The sequence below is a fragment of the Melanotaenia boesemani genome, chromosome 6, assembly GCF_017639745.1.
Source record: "Melanotaenia boesemani isolate fMelBoe1 chromosome 6, fMelBoe1.pri, whole genome shotgun sequence".
NCBI classification, from domain to species: Eukaryota; Metazoa; Chordata; class Actinopteri; order Atheriniformes; family Melanotaeniidae; genus Melanotaenia; species Melanotaenia boesemani.
Window position 1 is genome coordinate 76,655 of NC_055687.1, and position 16,321 is coordinate 92,975.

At 54.1% G+C, this 16,321-nt stretch overlaps 1 protein-coding gene across 5 annotated transcripts in view; it reads right to left on the minus strand.

Annotated features, from left to right (window-relative positions):
* The window catches only part of gon4lb (gon-4 like b), a 125,675-nt gene that overhangs the window by 70,189 nt on the left and 39,165 nt on the right, over positions 1 to 16,321 (minus strand). For all 5 annotated transcript variants that reach the window (XR_006010634.1, XM_041986880.1, XM_041986881.1 and 2 more), the window contains exons 13-14: positions 11,559 to 11,781; positions 10,638 to 10,724 (exon numbers count right to left, since the gene is read on the minus strand). Coding sequence is in view for 4 of the 5 variants with exons in the window: in XM_041986880.1 (XP_041842814.1) it covers positions 10,638 to 10,724; positions 11,559 to 11,781 (310 nt within the window). In the remaining variant the exon portion in view is untranslated. The remainder of the gene's footprint in view (positions 1 to 10,637; positions 10,725 to 11,558; positions 11,782 to 16,321) is intronic.

The window sequence follows — 16,321 nt, forward strand, 5'->3', positions numbered from 1 at the left end:
GACTGGTGCTGGGGACTGGGACTAATGTTGGGAGCTGGGACTGGAGCTGGAGACTGGGACTGATGTTGGGAGCTGGGACTGGTGCGGGAAGATGGGACTGGTGCTGGGGACTGGGACTGATCTTGGGAGCTGGGACTGGTGCTGGGAACTGGGACTGATGTTGGGAGCTGGGACTGGTGCGGGAAGATGGGACTGGTGCTGGGGACCGGGACTAATGTTGGGAGCTGGGACTGGTGCTGGAGACTGGGACTGATGTTAGGCGCTGGGACTGGTGCGGGGACAGGGACTGGTGCGGGAAGATGGGACTGGTGCTGGGGACTGGGACTAATGTTGGGAGCTGGGACTGGAGCTGGAGACTGGGACTGATGTTGGGAACTGGCACTGGTGCTGGAGACAGGGACTGATGTAGGGAGCTGGGACTGGTGCTTGAGACTGGGACTGATGTTGGGAGCTGGGACTGGTGCTGGAAGATGGGACTGGTGCAGGGGACTGGGACTGATGTTGGGAGCTGGGACTGTGCAGGAAGATGGGACTGGTGCTGGGGACTGGGACTAATGTTGGGAGCTGGGACTGGAGCTGGAGACTGGGACTGATGTTGGGAGCTGGGACTGGTGCGGGAAGATGGGACTGGTGCTGGGGACTGGGACTGATCTTGGGAGCTGGGACTGATGCTGGGGACTAGGATTGGTGCTGGAAGATGGGAGTGGTGCTGGGGACTGGGACTAATGTTGGGAGCTCGGATTGGTGCTGGAGACTGGGACTGATGTTGGGAGCTGGGATCGGTGCTGGGAGCTGGGACTGGTGCTGGAGACTGGGACTGATGTTGGGAGCTGGGATCGGTGCTGGGGACTGGGACTGATGTTGGGAGCTGGGACTGGTGCGGGAAGATGGGACTGGTGCTGGGGACTGGGACTAATGTTGGGAGCTGGGACTGGTGCTGGGAACTGGGACTGATGTTGGGAGCTGGGACTGGTGCGGGAAGATGGGACTGGTGCTGGGGACCGGGACTGATGTTGGGAGCTGGGACTGGTGCTAGAGACTGGGACTGATGTTGGGCGCTGGGACTGGTGTGGGGACTGGGACTGGTGCGGGAAGATGGGACTGGTGCTGGAGACTGGGACTAATGTTGGGAGCTGGGACTGGAGCTGGAGACTGGGACTGATGTTGGAAGCTGGCACTGGTGCTGGAGACAGGGACTGATGTAGGGAGCTGGGACTGGTGCTTGAGACTGGGACTGATGTAGGGAGCTGGGACTGGTGCTGAAAGATGGGACTGGTGCTGGGGACTGGGACTGATGGTGGGAGCTGGGATCGCTGCTGGGGACTGGGACTGATGTTGGGAGCGGAGATTGGTGCTCTGAGTTTGGACAAATGTTGAGAAATGGGACTGGGGCTGGGGACTGGGACTGATCTTGGGAGCTGGGACTGGTGCTGGGAACTGGGACTGATGTTGGGAGCTGGGACTGGTGCGGGAAGATGGGACTGGTGCTGGGGACTGGGGCTGATCTTGGGAGCTGGGACTGATGCTGGGGACTAGGATTGGTGCTGGAAGATGGGAGTGGTGCTGGGGACTGGGACTAATGTTGGGAGCTCGGATTGGTGCTGGAGACTGGGACTGATGTTGGGAGCTGGGATCGGTGCTGGGAGCTGGGACTGGTGCTGGAGACTGGGACTGATGTTGGGAGCTGGGATCGGTGCTGGGGACTGGGACTGATGTTGGGAGCTGGGACTGGTGCGGGAAGATGGGACTGGTGCTGGGGACTGGGACTAATGTTGGGAGCTGGGACTGGTGCTGGGAACTGGGACTGATGTTGGGAGCTGGGACTGGTGCGGGAAAATGGGACTGGTGCTGGGGACCGGGACTAATGTTGGGAGCTGGGACTGGTGCTAGAGACTGGGACTGATGTTGGGCGCTGGGACTGGTGTGGGGACTGGGACTGGTGCGGGAAGATGGGACTGGTGCTGGAGACTGGGACTAATGTTGGGAGCTGGGACTGGAGCTGGAGACTGGGACTGATGTTGGAAGCTGGCACTGGTGCTGGAGACAGGGACTGATGTAGGGAGCTGGGACTGGTGCTTGAGACTGGGACTGATGTAGGGAGCTGGGACTGGTGCTGAAAGATGGGACTGGTGCTGGGGACTGGGACTGATGTTGGGAGCTGGGATCGCTGCTGGGGACTGGGACTGATGTTGGGAGCGGAGATTGGTGCTCTGAGTTTGGACAAATGTTGAGAAATGGGACTGGTGCTGGGGACTGGGACTGATCTTGGGAGCTGGGACTGGTGCTGGGAACTGGGACTGATGTTGGGAGCTGGGACTGGTGCGGGAAGATGGGACTGGTGCTGGGGACCGGGACTAATGTTGGGAGCTGGGACTGGTGCTGGAGACTGGGACTGATGTTGGGCGCTGGGACTGGTGCGGGGACTGGGACTGGTGCGGGAAGATGGGACTGGTGCTGGGGACTGGGACTAATGTTGGGAGCTGGGACTGGTGCTGGAGACTGGGACTGATGTTGGGCGCTGGGACTGGTGCGGGGACTGGGACTGGTGCTGGGGACTGGGACTGATCTTGGGAGCTGGGACTGATGCTGGGGACTAGGATTGGTGCTGGAAGATGGGAGTGGTGCTGGGGACTGGGACTAATGTTGGGAGCTCGGATTGGTGCTGGAGACTGGGACTGATGTTGGGAGCTGGGATCGGTGCTGGGAGCTGGGACTGGTGCTGGAGACTGGGACTGTGCAGGAAGATGGGATCGGTGCTGGGGAGTGGGACTAATGTTGGGAGCTGGGACTGGAGCTGGAGACTGGGACTGATGTTGGGAGCTGGGACTGGTGCGGGAAGATGGGACTGGTGCTGGGGACTGGGACTGATCTTGGGAGCTGGGACTGATGCTGGGGACTAGGATTGGTGCTGGAAGATGGGAGTGGTGCTGGGGACTGGGACTAATGTTGGGAGCTCGGATTGGTGCTGGAGACTGGGACTGATGTTGGGAGCTGGGATCGGTGCTGGGAGCTGGGACTGGTGCTGGAGACTGGGACTGATGTTGGGAGCTGGGATCGGTGCTGGGGACTGGGACTGATGTTGGGAGCTGGGACTGGTGCGGGAAGATGGGACTGGTGCTGGGGACTGGGACTAATGTTGGGAGCTGGGACTGGTGCTGGGAACTGGGACTGATGTTGGGAGCTGGGACTGGTGCGGGAAGATGGGACTGGTGCTGGGGACCGGGACTAATGTTGGGAGCTGGGACTGGTGCTGGAGACTGGGACTGATGTTGGGCGCTGGAACTGGTGCGGGGACTGGGACTGGTGCGGGAAGATGGGACTGGTGCTGGAGACTGGGACTAATGTTGGGAGCTGGGACTGGAGCTGGAGACTGGGACTGATGTTGGAAGCTGGCACTGGTGCTGGAGACAGGGACTGATGTAGGTAGCTGGGATCGCTGCTGGGGACTGGGACTGATGTTGGGAGCGGAGATTGGTGCTCTGAGTTGGGACAAATGTTGAGAAATGGGACTGGTGCTGGGGACTGGGACTGATGGTGGGAGCTGGGACTGGTGCTGGAAGATGGGACTGGTGCTGGGGACTGGGACTGGTGCGGGAAGATGGGACTGGTGCTGGGGACTGGGACTGATGTTGGGAGCTGGGACTGGTGCTGGGAACTGGGACTGATGTTGGGAGCTGGGATCGGTGCTGGGAGCTGGGACTGGTGCTGGAGACTGGGACTGATGTTGGGAGCTGGGATCGGTGCTGGGGACTGGGACTGATGTTGGGAGCTGGGACTGGTGCGGGAAGATGGGACTGGTGCTGGGGACTGGGACTAAAGTTGGGAGCTGGGACTGGTGCTGGGAACTGGGACTGATGTTGGGAGCTGGGACTGGTGCGGGAAGATGGGACTGGTGCTGGGAACCGGGACTGATGTTGGGAGCTGGGACTGGTGCTGGAAGGTGGGACTGGTGCTGGGAACTGGGACTGATGTTGGGAGCTGGGACTGGTGCTGGGAACTGGGACTGATGCTGGGAGCTGGGACTGTGCAGGAAGATGGGACTGGTGCTGGGGACTGGGACTAATGTTGGGAGCTGGGACTGGAGCTGGAGACTGGGACTGATGTTGGGAGCTGGGACTGGTGCGGGAAGATGGGACTGGTGCTGGAGACTGGGACTGATCTTGGGAGCTGGGACTGGTGCTGGGAACTGGGACTGATGTTGGGAGCTGGGACTGGTGCGGGAAGATGGGACTGGTGCTGGGGACCGGGACTAATGTTGGGAGCTGGGACTGGTGCTGGAGACTGGGACTGGTGCGGGAAGATGGGACTGGTGCTGGGGACTGGGACTAATGTTGGGAGCTGGGACTGGAGCTGGAGACTGGGACTGATGTTGGGAACTGGCACTGGTGCTGGAGACAGGGACTGATGTAGGGAGCTGGGACTGGTGCTTGAGACTGGGACTGATGTTGGGAGCTGGGACTGGTGCTGGAAGATGGGACTGGTGCAGGGGACTGGGACTGATGTTGGGAGCTGGGACTGTGCAGGAAGATGGGACTGGTGCTGGGGACTGGGACTAATGTTGGGAGCTGGGACTGGAGCTGGAGACTGGGACTGATGTTGGGAGCTGGGACTGGTGCGGGAAGATGGGACTGGTGCTGGGGACTGGGACTGATCTTGGGAGCTGGGACTGATGCTGGGGACTAGGATTGGTGCTGGAAGATGGGAGTGGTGCTGGGGACTGGGACTAATGTTGGGAGCTCGGATTGGTGCTGGAGACTGGGACTGATGTTGGGAGCTGGGATCGGTGCTGGGAGCTGGGACTGGTGCTGGAGACAGGGACTGATGTTGGGAGCTGGGATCGGTGCTGGGGACTGGGACTGATGTTGGGAGCTGGGACTGGTGCGGGAAGATGGGACTGGTGCTGGGGACTGGGACTAATGTTGGGAGCTGGGACTGGTGCTGGGAACTGGGACTGATGTTGGGAGCTGGGACTGGTGCGGGAAGATGGGACTGGTGCTGGGGACTGGGACTGATCTTGGGAGCTGGGACTGATGCTGGGGACTAGGATTGGTGATGGAAGATGGGAGTGGTGCTGGGGACTGGGACTAATGTTGGGAGCTCGGATTGGTGCTGGAGACTGGGACTGATGTTGGGAGCTGGGATCGGTGCTGGGAGCTGGGACTGGTGCTGGAGACTGGGACTGATGTTGGGAGCTGGGATCGGTGCTGGGGACTGGGACTGATGTTGGGAGCTGGGACTGGTTCGGGAAGATGGGACTGGTGCTGGGGACCGGGACTAATGTTGGGAGCTGGGACTGGTGCTGGAGACAGGGACTGATGTTGGGCGCTGGGACTGGTGCGGGGACTGGGACTGGTGCAGGAAGATGGGACTGGTGCGGGAGACTGGGACTAATGTTCGGAGCTGGGACTGGAGCTGGAGACTGGGACTGATGTTGGGAGCTGGGACTGGTGCTGGGAACTGGGACTGATGTTGGGAGCTGGGACTGGTGCGGGAAGATGGGACTGGTGCTGGGGACCGGGACTAATGTTGGGAGCTGGGACTGGTGCTGGAGACTGGGACTGATGTTGGGCGCTGGGACTGGTGCGGGGACTGGGACTGGTGCGGGAAGATGGGACTGGTGCTGGGGACTGGGACTAATGTTGGGAGCTGGGACTGGAGCTGGAGACTGGGACTGATGTTGGGAACTGGCACTGGTGCTGGAGACAGGGACTGATGTAGGGAGCTGGGACTGGTGCTTGAGACTGGGACTGATGTTGGGAGCTGGGACTGGTGCTGGAAGATGGGACTGGTGCAGGGGACTGGGACTGATGTTGGGAGCTGGGACTGTGCAGGAAGATGGGACTGGTGCTGGGGACTGGGACTAATGTTGGGAGCTGGGACTGGAGCTGGAGACTGGGACTGATGTTGGGAGCTGGGACTGGTGCGGGAAGATGGGACTGGTGCTGGGGACTGGGACTGATCTTGGGAGCTGGGACTGATGCTGGGGACTAGGATTGGTGCTGGAAGATGGGAGTGGTGCTGGGGACTAGGACTAATGTTGGGAGCTCGGATTGGTGCTGGAGACTGGGACTGATGTTGGGAGCTGGGATCGGTGCTGGGAGCTGGGACTGGTGCTGGAGACTGGGACTGATGTTGGGAGCTGGGATCGGTGCTGGGGACTGGGACTGATGTTGGGAGCTGGGACTGGTGCGGGAAGATGGGACTGGTGCTGGGGACTGGGACTAATGTTGGGAGCTGGGACTGGTGCTGGGAACTGGGACTGATGTTGGGAGCTGGGACTGGTGCGGGAAGATGGGACTGGTGCTGGGGACCGGGACTAATGTTGGGAGCTGGGACTGGTGCTGGAGACTGGGACTGATGTTGGGCGCTGGAACTGGTGCTGGGGACTGGGACTGGTGCGGGAAGATGGGACTGGTGCTGGAGACTGGGACTAATGTTGGGAGCTGGGACTGGAGCTGGAGACTGGGACTGATGTTGGAAGCTGGCACTGGTGCTGGAGACAGGGACTGATGTAGGGAGCTGGGACTGGTGCTTGAGACTGGGACTGATGTAGGGAGCTGGGACTGGTGCTGAAAGATGGGACTGGTGCTGGGGACTGGGACTGATGTTGGGAGCTGGGATCGCTGCTGGGGACTGGGACTGATGTTGGGAGCGGAGATTGGTGCTCTGAGTTGGGACAAATGTTGAGAAATGGGACTGGTGCTGGGGACTGGGACTGATGGTGGGAGCTGGGACTGGTGCTGGAAGATGGGACTGGTGCTGGGGACTGGGACTGGTGCGGGAAGATGGGACTGGTGCTGGGGACTGGGACTGATGTTGGGAGCTGGGACTGGTGCTGGGAACTGGGACTGATGTTGGGAGCTGGGATCGGTGCTGGGAGCTGGGACTGGTGCTGGAGACTGGGACTGATGTTGGGAGCTGGGATCGGTGCTGGGGACTGGGACTGATGTTGGGAGCTGGGACTGGTGCGGGAAGATGGGACTGGTGCTGGGGACTGGGACTAATGTTGGGAGCTGGGACTGGTGCTGGGAACTGGGACTGATGTTGGGAGCTGGGACTGGTGCGGGAAGATGGGACTGGTGCTGGGAACCGGGACTGATGTTGGGAGCTGGGACTGTGCAGTAAAATGGGACTGGTGCTGGGGACTGGGACTAATGTTGGGAGCTGGGACTGGAGCTGGAGACTGGGACTGATGTTGGGAGCTGGGACTGGTGCTGGGAACTGGGACTGATGTTGGTAACTGGCACTGGTGCTGGAGACAGGGACTGATGTAGGGAGCTGGGACTGGTGCTGAAAGATGGGACTGGTGTTGGGGACTGGGACTGATGTTGGGAGCTGGGATCGCTGCCGGGGACTGGGACTGATGTTGGGAGCGGAGATTGGTGCTCTGAGTTTGGACAAATGTTGAGAAATGGGACTGGTGCTGGGGACTGGGACTGATGGTGGGAGCTGGGACTGGTGCTGGAAGATGGGACTGGTGCTGGGGACTGGGACTGATGTTGGGAGCTGGGACTGGTGCTGGGAACTGGGACTGATGCTGGGAGCTGGGACTGTGCAGGAAGATGGGACTGGTGCTGGGGACTGGACTAATGTGGGGAGCTGGGACTGGAGCTGGAGACTGGGACTGATGTTGGGAGCTGGGACTGGTGCGGGAAGATGGGACTGGTGCTGGGGACTGGGACTGATCTTGGGAGCTGGGACTGGTGCTGGGAACTGGGACTGATGTTGGGAGCTGGGACTGGTGCGGGAAGATGGGACTGGTGCTGGGGACCGGGACTAATGTTGGGAGCTGGGACTGGTGCTGGAGACTGGGACTGATGTTGGGCGCTGGGACTGGTGCGGGGACTGGGACTGGTGCGGGAAGATGGGACTGGTGCTGGGGACTGGGACTAACGTTGGGAGCTGGGACTGGTGCTGGAGACTGGGACTGATGTTGGTAACTGGCACTGGTGCTGGAGACAGGGACTGATGTAGGGAGCTGGGACTGGTGCTTGAGACTGGGACTGATGTTGGGAGCTGGGACTGGTGCTGGGAACTGGGACTGATGCTGGGAGCTGAGACTGATGCTGGGGACTAGGATTGGTGCTGGAAGATGGGACTGGTGCTGGGGACTGGGACTAATGTTGGGAGCTCGGACTAGTGCTGGAGACTGGGACTGATGTTGGGAGCTGGGACTGGTGCAGGAAGATGGGACTGGTGCTGGGGACCGGGACTAATGTTGGGAGCTGGGACTGGAGCTGGAGACTGGGACTGATGTTGGGAGCTGGCACTGGTGCTGGAGACAGGGACTGATGTAGGGAGCTGGGACTGGTGCTTGAGACTGGGACTGATGTTGGGAGCAGGGACTGGTGCTGGAAGATGGGACTGGTGCTGGAGACTGGGACTGATGTTGGGAGCTGGGACTGGTGCGGGACAATGGGACTAGTGCTGGGGACTGGGACTAATGTTGGGAGCTGGGATCGTGCTTGGGACTGGGACTGATGTTGGGAGCGGAGACTGGTGCTGGGAGCTGGGACTGATGTTGGGAGATGGGACTGGTGCAGGGACTGGGACTGATGTTGGGAGGTGGGACTGGTGCTGGGGACTGGGACTGTTGCTGGAAGATAGGACTGGTGCTGGAAGGTGGAATTGTTGCTGCTTGAGGACTGAGCCTCTTGTCAATGCTTTTGTATGGGGGTGGGGCCTGCAGACGCACCCACTGCTCAATAAAAAAGGTAAACATGTTGTCAAGTCAGTCTCCAAAAGTCTCAGGTAACTCCAGAAAAAGTCACTAGATTTGTCGCTTGTCTATTTTATTTAGAGTCGCAAGAGGGGCCTGAAAACTCACTAAATATGGCACCAAAGAAGCTAAGTTTGTAAAACTGTGTTAGCTGAGCTCTGACATATGCATAAATATAATCGGTGTACGAGGAACTCGTGCACTGACAAAAGTTCTGCGTTGTGTGGAATTAATCGTCATTCATTATCTGCACTGCTTAGTCCATTACAGGTGCTGGAGCCTATCCCAACATTTTAGCAGGTGAGAGGCAGGAACACCTGGACAGGCGACCAGTCCGTCGCAGGGCCAACATGTATAATGACAAACAACCATTCACACACACACACACACACTCATTTCTAGGGAGGATTTAGAGTGATCAATTAACCTAACATCGTGTCTCTGGACGGTGGGAGGAAGCAGGAGAAACCAGGGACGAAACCCACACATACACGGGGAAAAGGCTGGCCACCCCCCTTCCCCTGGTTCGAACCTCCCCCCAGCTGAGGATCGAACCAGCAACCTTGCTGAAAGGCTGCGGTGCTAACCACCCCACCACCATGCAGCCTGGAATGGAATTCATTGCATGGAATTAATTGTAATTAACAATTTTCAAATTAACTTGGAACAAACATTGATAAAATTACAGCGAAATGTAAGAGGAGTGATCACTGCACTTAGAACAAAAGTAACTTTTTGTACCAACAAATGCAATGTAGGAAATAAACCAATCTCTAACCTTTTCTAACCTGGATGAATGTTCAGGTATCTCGTCAAGTGCATCAACAAAATACTCAAGAAACTTCAAATACTAGCTTAAATTTCAAAGCTTAAATGGGATTACAGGACAAATGCTATTACACTGCATAACATTTTAAATTGTTTATTGGTTAAAGACAGATTATTATGCTCACTACTAATTTTTATCACAAATATCTCAGTAACAAAAACAACTTAATACTTTATAAAAACCTCAACTTCAGGATAAATATACACGGGTACACCACTGGGCACATGGCTGATAATAATTTTACATCACCTAAAGCCAAAACAAATGAAATCAAAAAGAGAAATGTATGAGCAGAACATTTACTAAATTACATCTAAAAAATAAAAAGCATTGCTGAGTCTTAAATAACACTACAGCAGCATTAATTAAAGCAGAGAATTTAGTCATAAAATGATGAGTGTATTTGGATATAAGGATATGTGTATGGATATATGGGATATATGTGTATATTCTATTCTGTTCTATAGTCATTTAGCAGACCCTTTTCTCCAAAGTGACTTACGTCTAAGAGGAAGAACACGAGCAGAAACCAACCAGGAGGGACGTCCTCATTAAGTGGTAGACTGACTGCTGAATACGTATGTATATGTATGCTTGTGTGTGTGTGTGTATATATATATATATATATATATCTGTCTGAGTTACATTTACTTGTACGTTGATGTGTATGAGTGTGTGTGTTGGAATGTATGTGTATGTATGTGTGTAGACATATTGTGTATTTCAATGACTAGTTTATGGAGTTTGTATGAATGACTCTGATGTATTAATAAGTATTTATGTGTATATGTAACGGTACATGTCAGCATAAATTATATGGGCATAGACATTTGATTGTACTTAACAAATGGACTCCAAGAAGAACAGCAGCAGCTGACGGGCATCAAAATGGAAATGAGAAAAAAAACAAGACAATCGGCTCTGAACCAGCTGAGGTTTCCAGCATCTGTTGCCATGGTGATATTACTAAAATGTTAACCATGGAAAATCCTGAGGTGAACCTGAAGTTACAAAGATCAGACTCTCATCCTGGTTCTGAACCTGGACTCAGGTTTAGAGTTCAAACAGAAGTTTGTGTTGTTTACTCACCAGGTACTGTTTGGTGATGTCGGCTTCGTGGTTTAGGGCATGGATCCGGCGACTCAGCAGGTGAACCTGAGTCAGCAGCTGGACATGCTGAAACAAACACACATTTATGAAGCAGATGAAACTCACCTGGAGCTCCTCTCAACCTGTACAACTCTTCAAGGTTTAAGATCAGCTTGTCACAGATGGACAGAAACAACTAAAATTTCAGCCGCAGGAATAACCAGAACTATAAAACCAGGAAGATTGTATGGATCCCGGACCAGGGATGTATCAAAGACCTGGTATGGATCCCAGACCAGGGATGGATCCTAGACCAGGGATGGATCAAAGACCAGGTATGGATCCCAGACCAGGGATGGATCAAAGACCAGGTATGGATCCAAGACCAGGGATGGATGCCTTCAATATTACATGAACATGCTTGCTAGGTATACATTTCATGCACATGTTTATTCGTTGATGTGTGTGTATGAGCCAGCTCACATGTACAAACATGATCAAAATAACAAATTCTGCAAATGTGTACGTTTGTATCTGTACCAGTGCACTTGGTCTACTGTGGACAAACCTAGTAAACAAGATGCTGGTGATGATCCTGACCAGTCTACCGACCTACAACCTTCAAATGATGCCATCTTTGTTTAATCAGCTGCTAGTTGAGCTGGTTTCATCGACCAAATCAAAGCAGATATGTATATTCTTAGGTTTTTTTTTACTGTATGATCCCTTCATATTTATTTTGTTACGGCTGAACTGAGCTGCTGACAAGAACATTCTGGAAAAAATAGGTTTATATGTCCCCTGGTTAAATAACAAGTAAAATGAATGTGCTGCTTGTTCTTTATGAGGTTCATAAATGTATCTCTGGTTTTACTGATGACTGAATCACGAACTCGTTTCTCCAGGTTTGGTCTGACATACCTGCTGCAGCTGCTGCTGCAGCTGCTGCTTCTGGGCGTGGCCCAGGTGGAGGGCAGGAGAGAACCGACTCGGCAGCACCACGACAGTGACAGCTGGGTCCATCAGGTTTGGGTTTTGATGGTTGATTGTGTCGTGCAGTGCTCTCCTCTGCTGCAGAGCTTCGTACTGTTTCCTCACAATCTGCCGTCGCTCCGTTAGCATGCTGGCTAATGGTGCCTCGAAACTATGGACAGCAAGAAGGTGAAACTGTGAATCCAGATGTGTCTTACACCTGTTAAACATGGTTGGAGCTGATAAACATCTGACTTCTCAGATTAAAATGATGCATGCTGACTGTGACCCAGGAAAGCAGCATCCAGTCTGTACTAGTTCACCAGGTTAACTTAGTTAACTAGGTTAACAAGTCCTATGAAAGTGCTGCCACTGGCAGTGTGCTCACAGCAACTGAAGTAACTGAATTAACCACCAAAGCAAACATCTAGTTTTTCTGCAGAAGATATTCTGATGTTTCATCCAGAATGGGGTGGAACAAATTTTATTTCGAGATGATTGAAAACATATTTTTACATTTATTCAAATCACTGTAACCCCGAGAACTGAGAACTTATCACATGACCTAAATGACATCAAAAGGTTAAAACTGGATGTTTCGACTTCCGGGGAAGCCATAATGGTGGCAGTATAACTTTAGAGCTGCCCGATCCTTTGCAGAAAATGCCTTAAAGTAATGATTTGCTGCAACTAGCCATATACCCAAAACAACAAGGTGGGTTAAACTATGCCTAAAAGAAAATACGAATAGACCAGGCAGAAATACGAAACTTGAGAAACCAAGATCCAAAAACGACAAACGACCTGCCACTCGCAACAATGGCAGTTGCCGTTCCTGTAGCAGTACCACAATTCCTGTAGTGGTAGCTGCCCTTCCCGTAGCAGTAGTCGCCCTTCCTGTAGCAGTAGCTGCCCTTCCTGTAGCAGTAGTTGCCATTCCTGTAGCAATGGCTGCTGTTCCTTTAGTGGTAGCTTCCGTTCCTGTAGCAGTAGCTATAGTTTCTGTAGTCACCATTCCTGTAGTGGTAGTTGCTGTTCCTGTAGCGGAAGCTGCTGTTCCTATAGCAGTGGCCGCACTTCCTGTAGCGGCAGTAGCCAATTCTGTAGCGGCAACTGCCATTCCTGTAGCAGAAGCCGTCGTTCCTGTAGTAGTAGCTACCTTTCCTGTAGCGGTAGCTGCCCTTCCTGTAGCAGTAGTCACCATTCCTGTAGCGGTAGTCGCCATTCCTCTAGTAGTAGTCACCCTGTAGCAGTAGCTGCTGCTCCTGTAGTGGTAGCTGCCGTTCCTGTAGCAGTAGTTGCCCTTCCTGTAGCTGTAGTCGCCGCTCCTGTAGCAGTAGCTGCTCTTCCTGTAGTGGTAACTACCGTTCCTGTAGCGGTAACTGAGCTGCCGTTCCTGTAGCAGTGGCCAGTGTTCCGGTCCTGCAGTGGAAAATACAGTTTCTGTAGCCGCTGTTCTTGTAGCAGTAGCTGCCGTTTCTGTAGCAGTGACCGTACTGCCGTTCCTGTAGTGGTAGCTACCGTTTTTGTAGTCGCTGTTCCTGTAGTGGTAGTTGCCGTTCCTGTACCAGTAGCCTCCCTTTCTGTAGCGATAGCCACGCTGCCATTCCGGTACTGGTAGCTGCGTTGCCATTCCTGTAGTGGTAGCTGCCGTTTCTGTAGCGGCAGTTGCCGTTTCCCTCAATGGTCTGTTGCTGCTCTTAAACGGCCAAAGCCACTTCCCACTGGCAATCACCCTCAGCGGTTTGCCACTGTGGGCTGGTCACAGACTTTTAACATTAGTGGCACTCCACAATTTCTGTGCAGATTTAAAAAAAAATCACCCATTTTTACAACAAAAAATGCATAGATTTGAACAGATTAATCTGCACTGTTTGCTGGAAGTAGAGGACATAAATGCGTTGGTTTGTGATGTGCTTGATAGTGAAATAATGACAATAATAAATGTGTCATTGCAAAAGTTCTCCTTAATTTTGGTTTAGTATCTTAGTCTATCTGCTCAGCCGGCCTATTTAATCGATTTAACGTTCAAAGCACTGAATGTGTAGATGAAGCAAATTTATAATCTATTTCAACGGATGGATGCATGTTACTTTGTCCAGACATTGGCTTGCCTGACTTCCTCTACTGCTGTACAATGGCAAGTGCCGTTCTCTTCTAGCGGCAATACAACTGTGAAATGGCAATTTCCACTTAACAAGCGGCTGGCCATTCTTTTCTTTTCTTGGTATAACTCTCCAGATGCATTCAACTTTGTTATTAAATAATATTAACTATGTTATAAACTTATGAAACACACTAAATAAAACAATGTAGGCTATATGAAATCATGTACATATATATATATATATATATATATATATAAATGTGTCATTTGTGTTCTCTCACCACCTGTAGGAGTGGCCGTAGGGGTCGGGTGCAGTGAATGCTGGGCAGCTGCCGGAAGCGGGGACCCTGGCGGTCTGATCCTCGGCTGCAGAAGCTAGCTCTAGGGATGTGGAATGTCACCTCTCTGGCAGGGAAGGAGCCTGAGCTGGTGTGCGAGGTTGAACGGTTCCGACTAGATATAGTTGGACTCACCTCAACGCACAGCTTCAGCTCTAGAACCACTGTCCTTGAGAGGGGCTGGACCCTCTTCCATTCTGGAGTTGCTCCCGGTGAGAGGCGCCAAGCAGATGTGGGCATGCTCACAGCCCCCCGACTTGGCGCCGTTGGGGTTAACCCTGGTGGACGAAAGGGTAGCCTCCCTCCGCCTTCGGGTGGGGGGGACGGGTCCTGACTGTTGTTTGTGCTTATGCACCAAACAGCAGTTCAGAGTACCCACCCTTTTTGGAGTCCTTGGAGGGGGTGTTGGAAAGCACTCCTTCCGGGAACTCCCTTGTTCTGCTGGGGGACTTCAATGCCCATGTGGGCCAGGACTGCGAGACCTGGAGGGGCGTGATTGAGAGGAATTGCCCCCCTGATCTGAATCCGAGTGGTGTTTTGTTGTTGGACTTCTGTGCTCGTCATGGACTGTCCATAACGAACACCTTGTTCAGACATAAGAGTGTCCACATGTGCACTTGGCACCAGGACACTCTAGGTCGCAGTTCGATGATCGACTTTGTAGTCGTATCATCGGACTTGCTGCCACATGTCTTGGACACTCGGGTGAAGAGAGGGGCGGAGCTGTCCACTGATCGCTGGTGGTGAGTTGGCTCAGATGGTGGTGGTGGTGGTGGTGGGGGGTCAGTCGGGCCTGGCAGACCCAAGCATGTTGTGAGGGTCTGCTGGGAACGTCTGAGTCCCCTGTCAGAAAGAGTTTCAACTCCCATCTCCAGCAGAGCTTCAACCATGTCCTAGGTGAAGCCTGGGACATTGAGCCTGAGTGGGCTGTGCTCCGTGCCTGTATTGTTGAGACAGCCAGCAGCAGCTGTGGCCGCAAGGTCGTCGGTGCCTGTTGTGGCGGTAACCCCCGAATTCGTTGGTGGACACCACCAGTAAGGGATGCTGTCAAGCTGAAGGAGGAGTCCTATCAGGCCTTTTTGGCCTGTGGGACTCCAGAGGCAGCTGATGGGTATCGGCAGGCTGAGCGGAAAGCAGCTTCGGCGGTCACTGAGGCAAAAACTCGGGCATGGGAGGAGTTTGGAGAGGCCATGGAGAATGACTTCAGGACGGATTCGAGGAGATTCTGGTCCACCATCCGGCGGCTCGGGAGGGGAAAGCAGTGCTCCACCAACACTGTGTACAGTGGGGATGGGGGACTGCTGACCTCGACTCGGGACGCTGTGAGGCGGTGGATGGGAGTACTTTCAAGACCTTTTCGATCTCACCAACACCTCTTACGATGAGGAAGCAGAGTCGGGGGACCATGGTGTTGGCTCTCCAATCTCTGGGGCTGAGGTCGCTGAGGTGGTTAAAAAGCTCCTCGGTGGCAAGGCCCCGGGGGTGGATTAGGTCCGCACAGAGTTCCTTAACGCTATGGATGCTGTAGGGCTGTCTTGGCTGACACGCCTTTGCAGCATCGCTTGGATATCAGGGACAGTTCTCCTGGACTGGCAGACTCCATCTTCAAAAAGGGGGACCGGAGGGTGTGCTCCAACTACAGGGGGATCACACTCCTTAGCCTCCCCGGTAAGTTCTATTCAGGGGTGCTGGAGAGGAGGGTCCATCGGATAGTCGAACCTCGGATTGGAGAGGAGCAGTGTGGTTTTCATCCCGGTCGTGGAACAGTGGACCAGCTCTACACTCTCTTCAGGGTCTTGGAGGGGGCATGGGAGTTTGCTGAACCAATCTACATGTGCTTTGTGGAATTGGAGAAGGCGTTCGAGTGTGTCCCCCGGGGACTCCTGTGGGGGGTACTCTGGGAGTATGGAGTGCCGGACCCGCTTGTACGAGCAGTCCGGTCCCTGTACGACTGGTGTCAGAGCTTGGTCCGCATTGCCGGCAGTAAATCAGAGTCATTGTCTGATGAGGATTGGACCCCACAAAGGCTGCCCTTTGTCACAGATTCTGTTCATAACTTTTATGGACAGAATTTCTAGGCGCAGCCGAGGTGTTGAGGGGATCTGGTTCGGTGGCCTCAGGATTGGGTTTCTGCTCTTTGCAGATGATGTGGTTCTGTTGGTTTCATCGGGCCGTGATCTTCAGCTCTCACTGGAGCGATTCGCAGTCGAGTGTGAAGCAGCTGGGATGAGAATCAGCACCTCCACATCTGAGACCATGGTCATCAG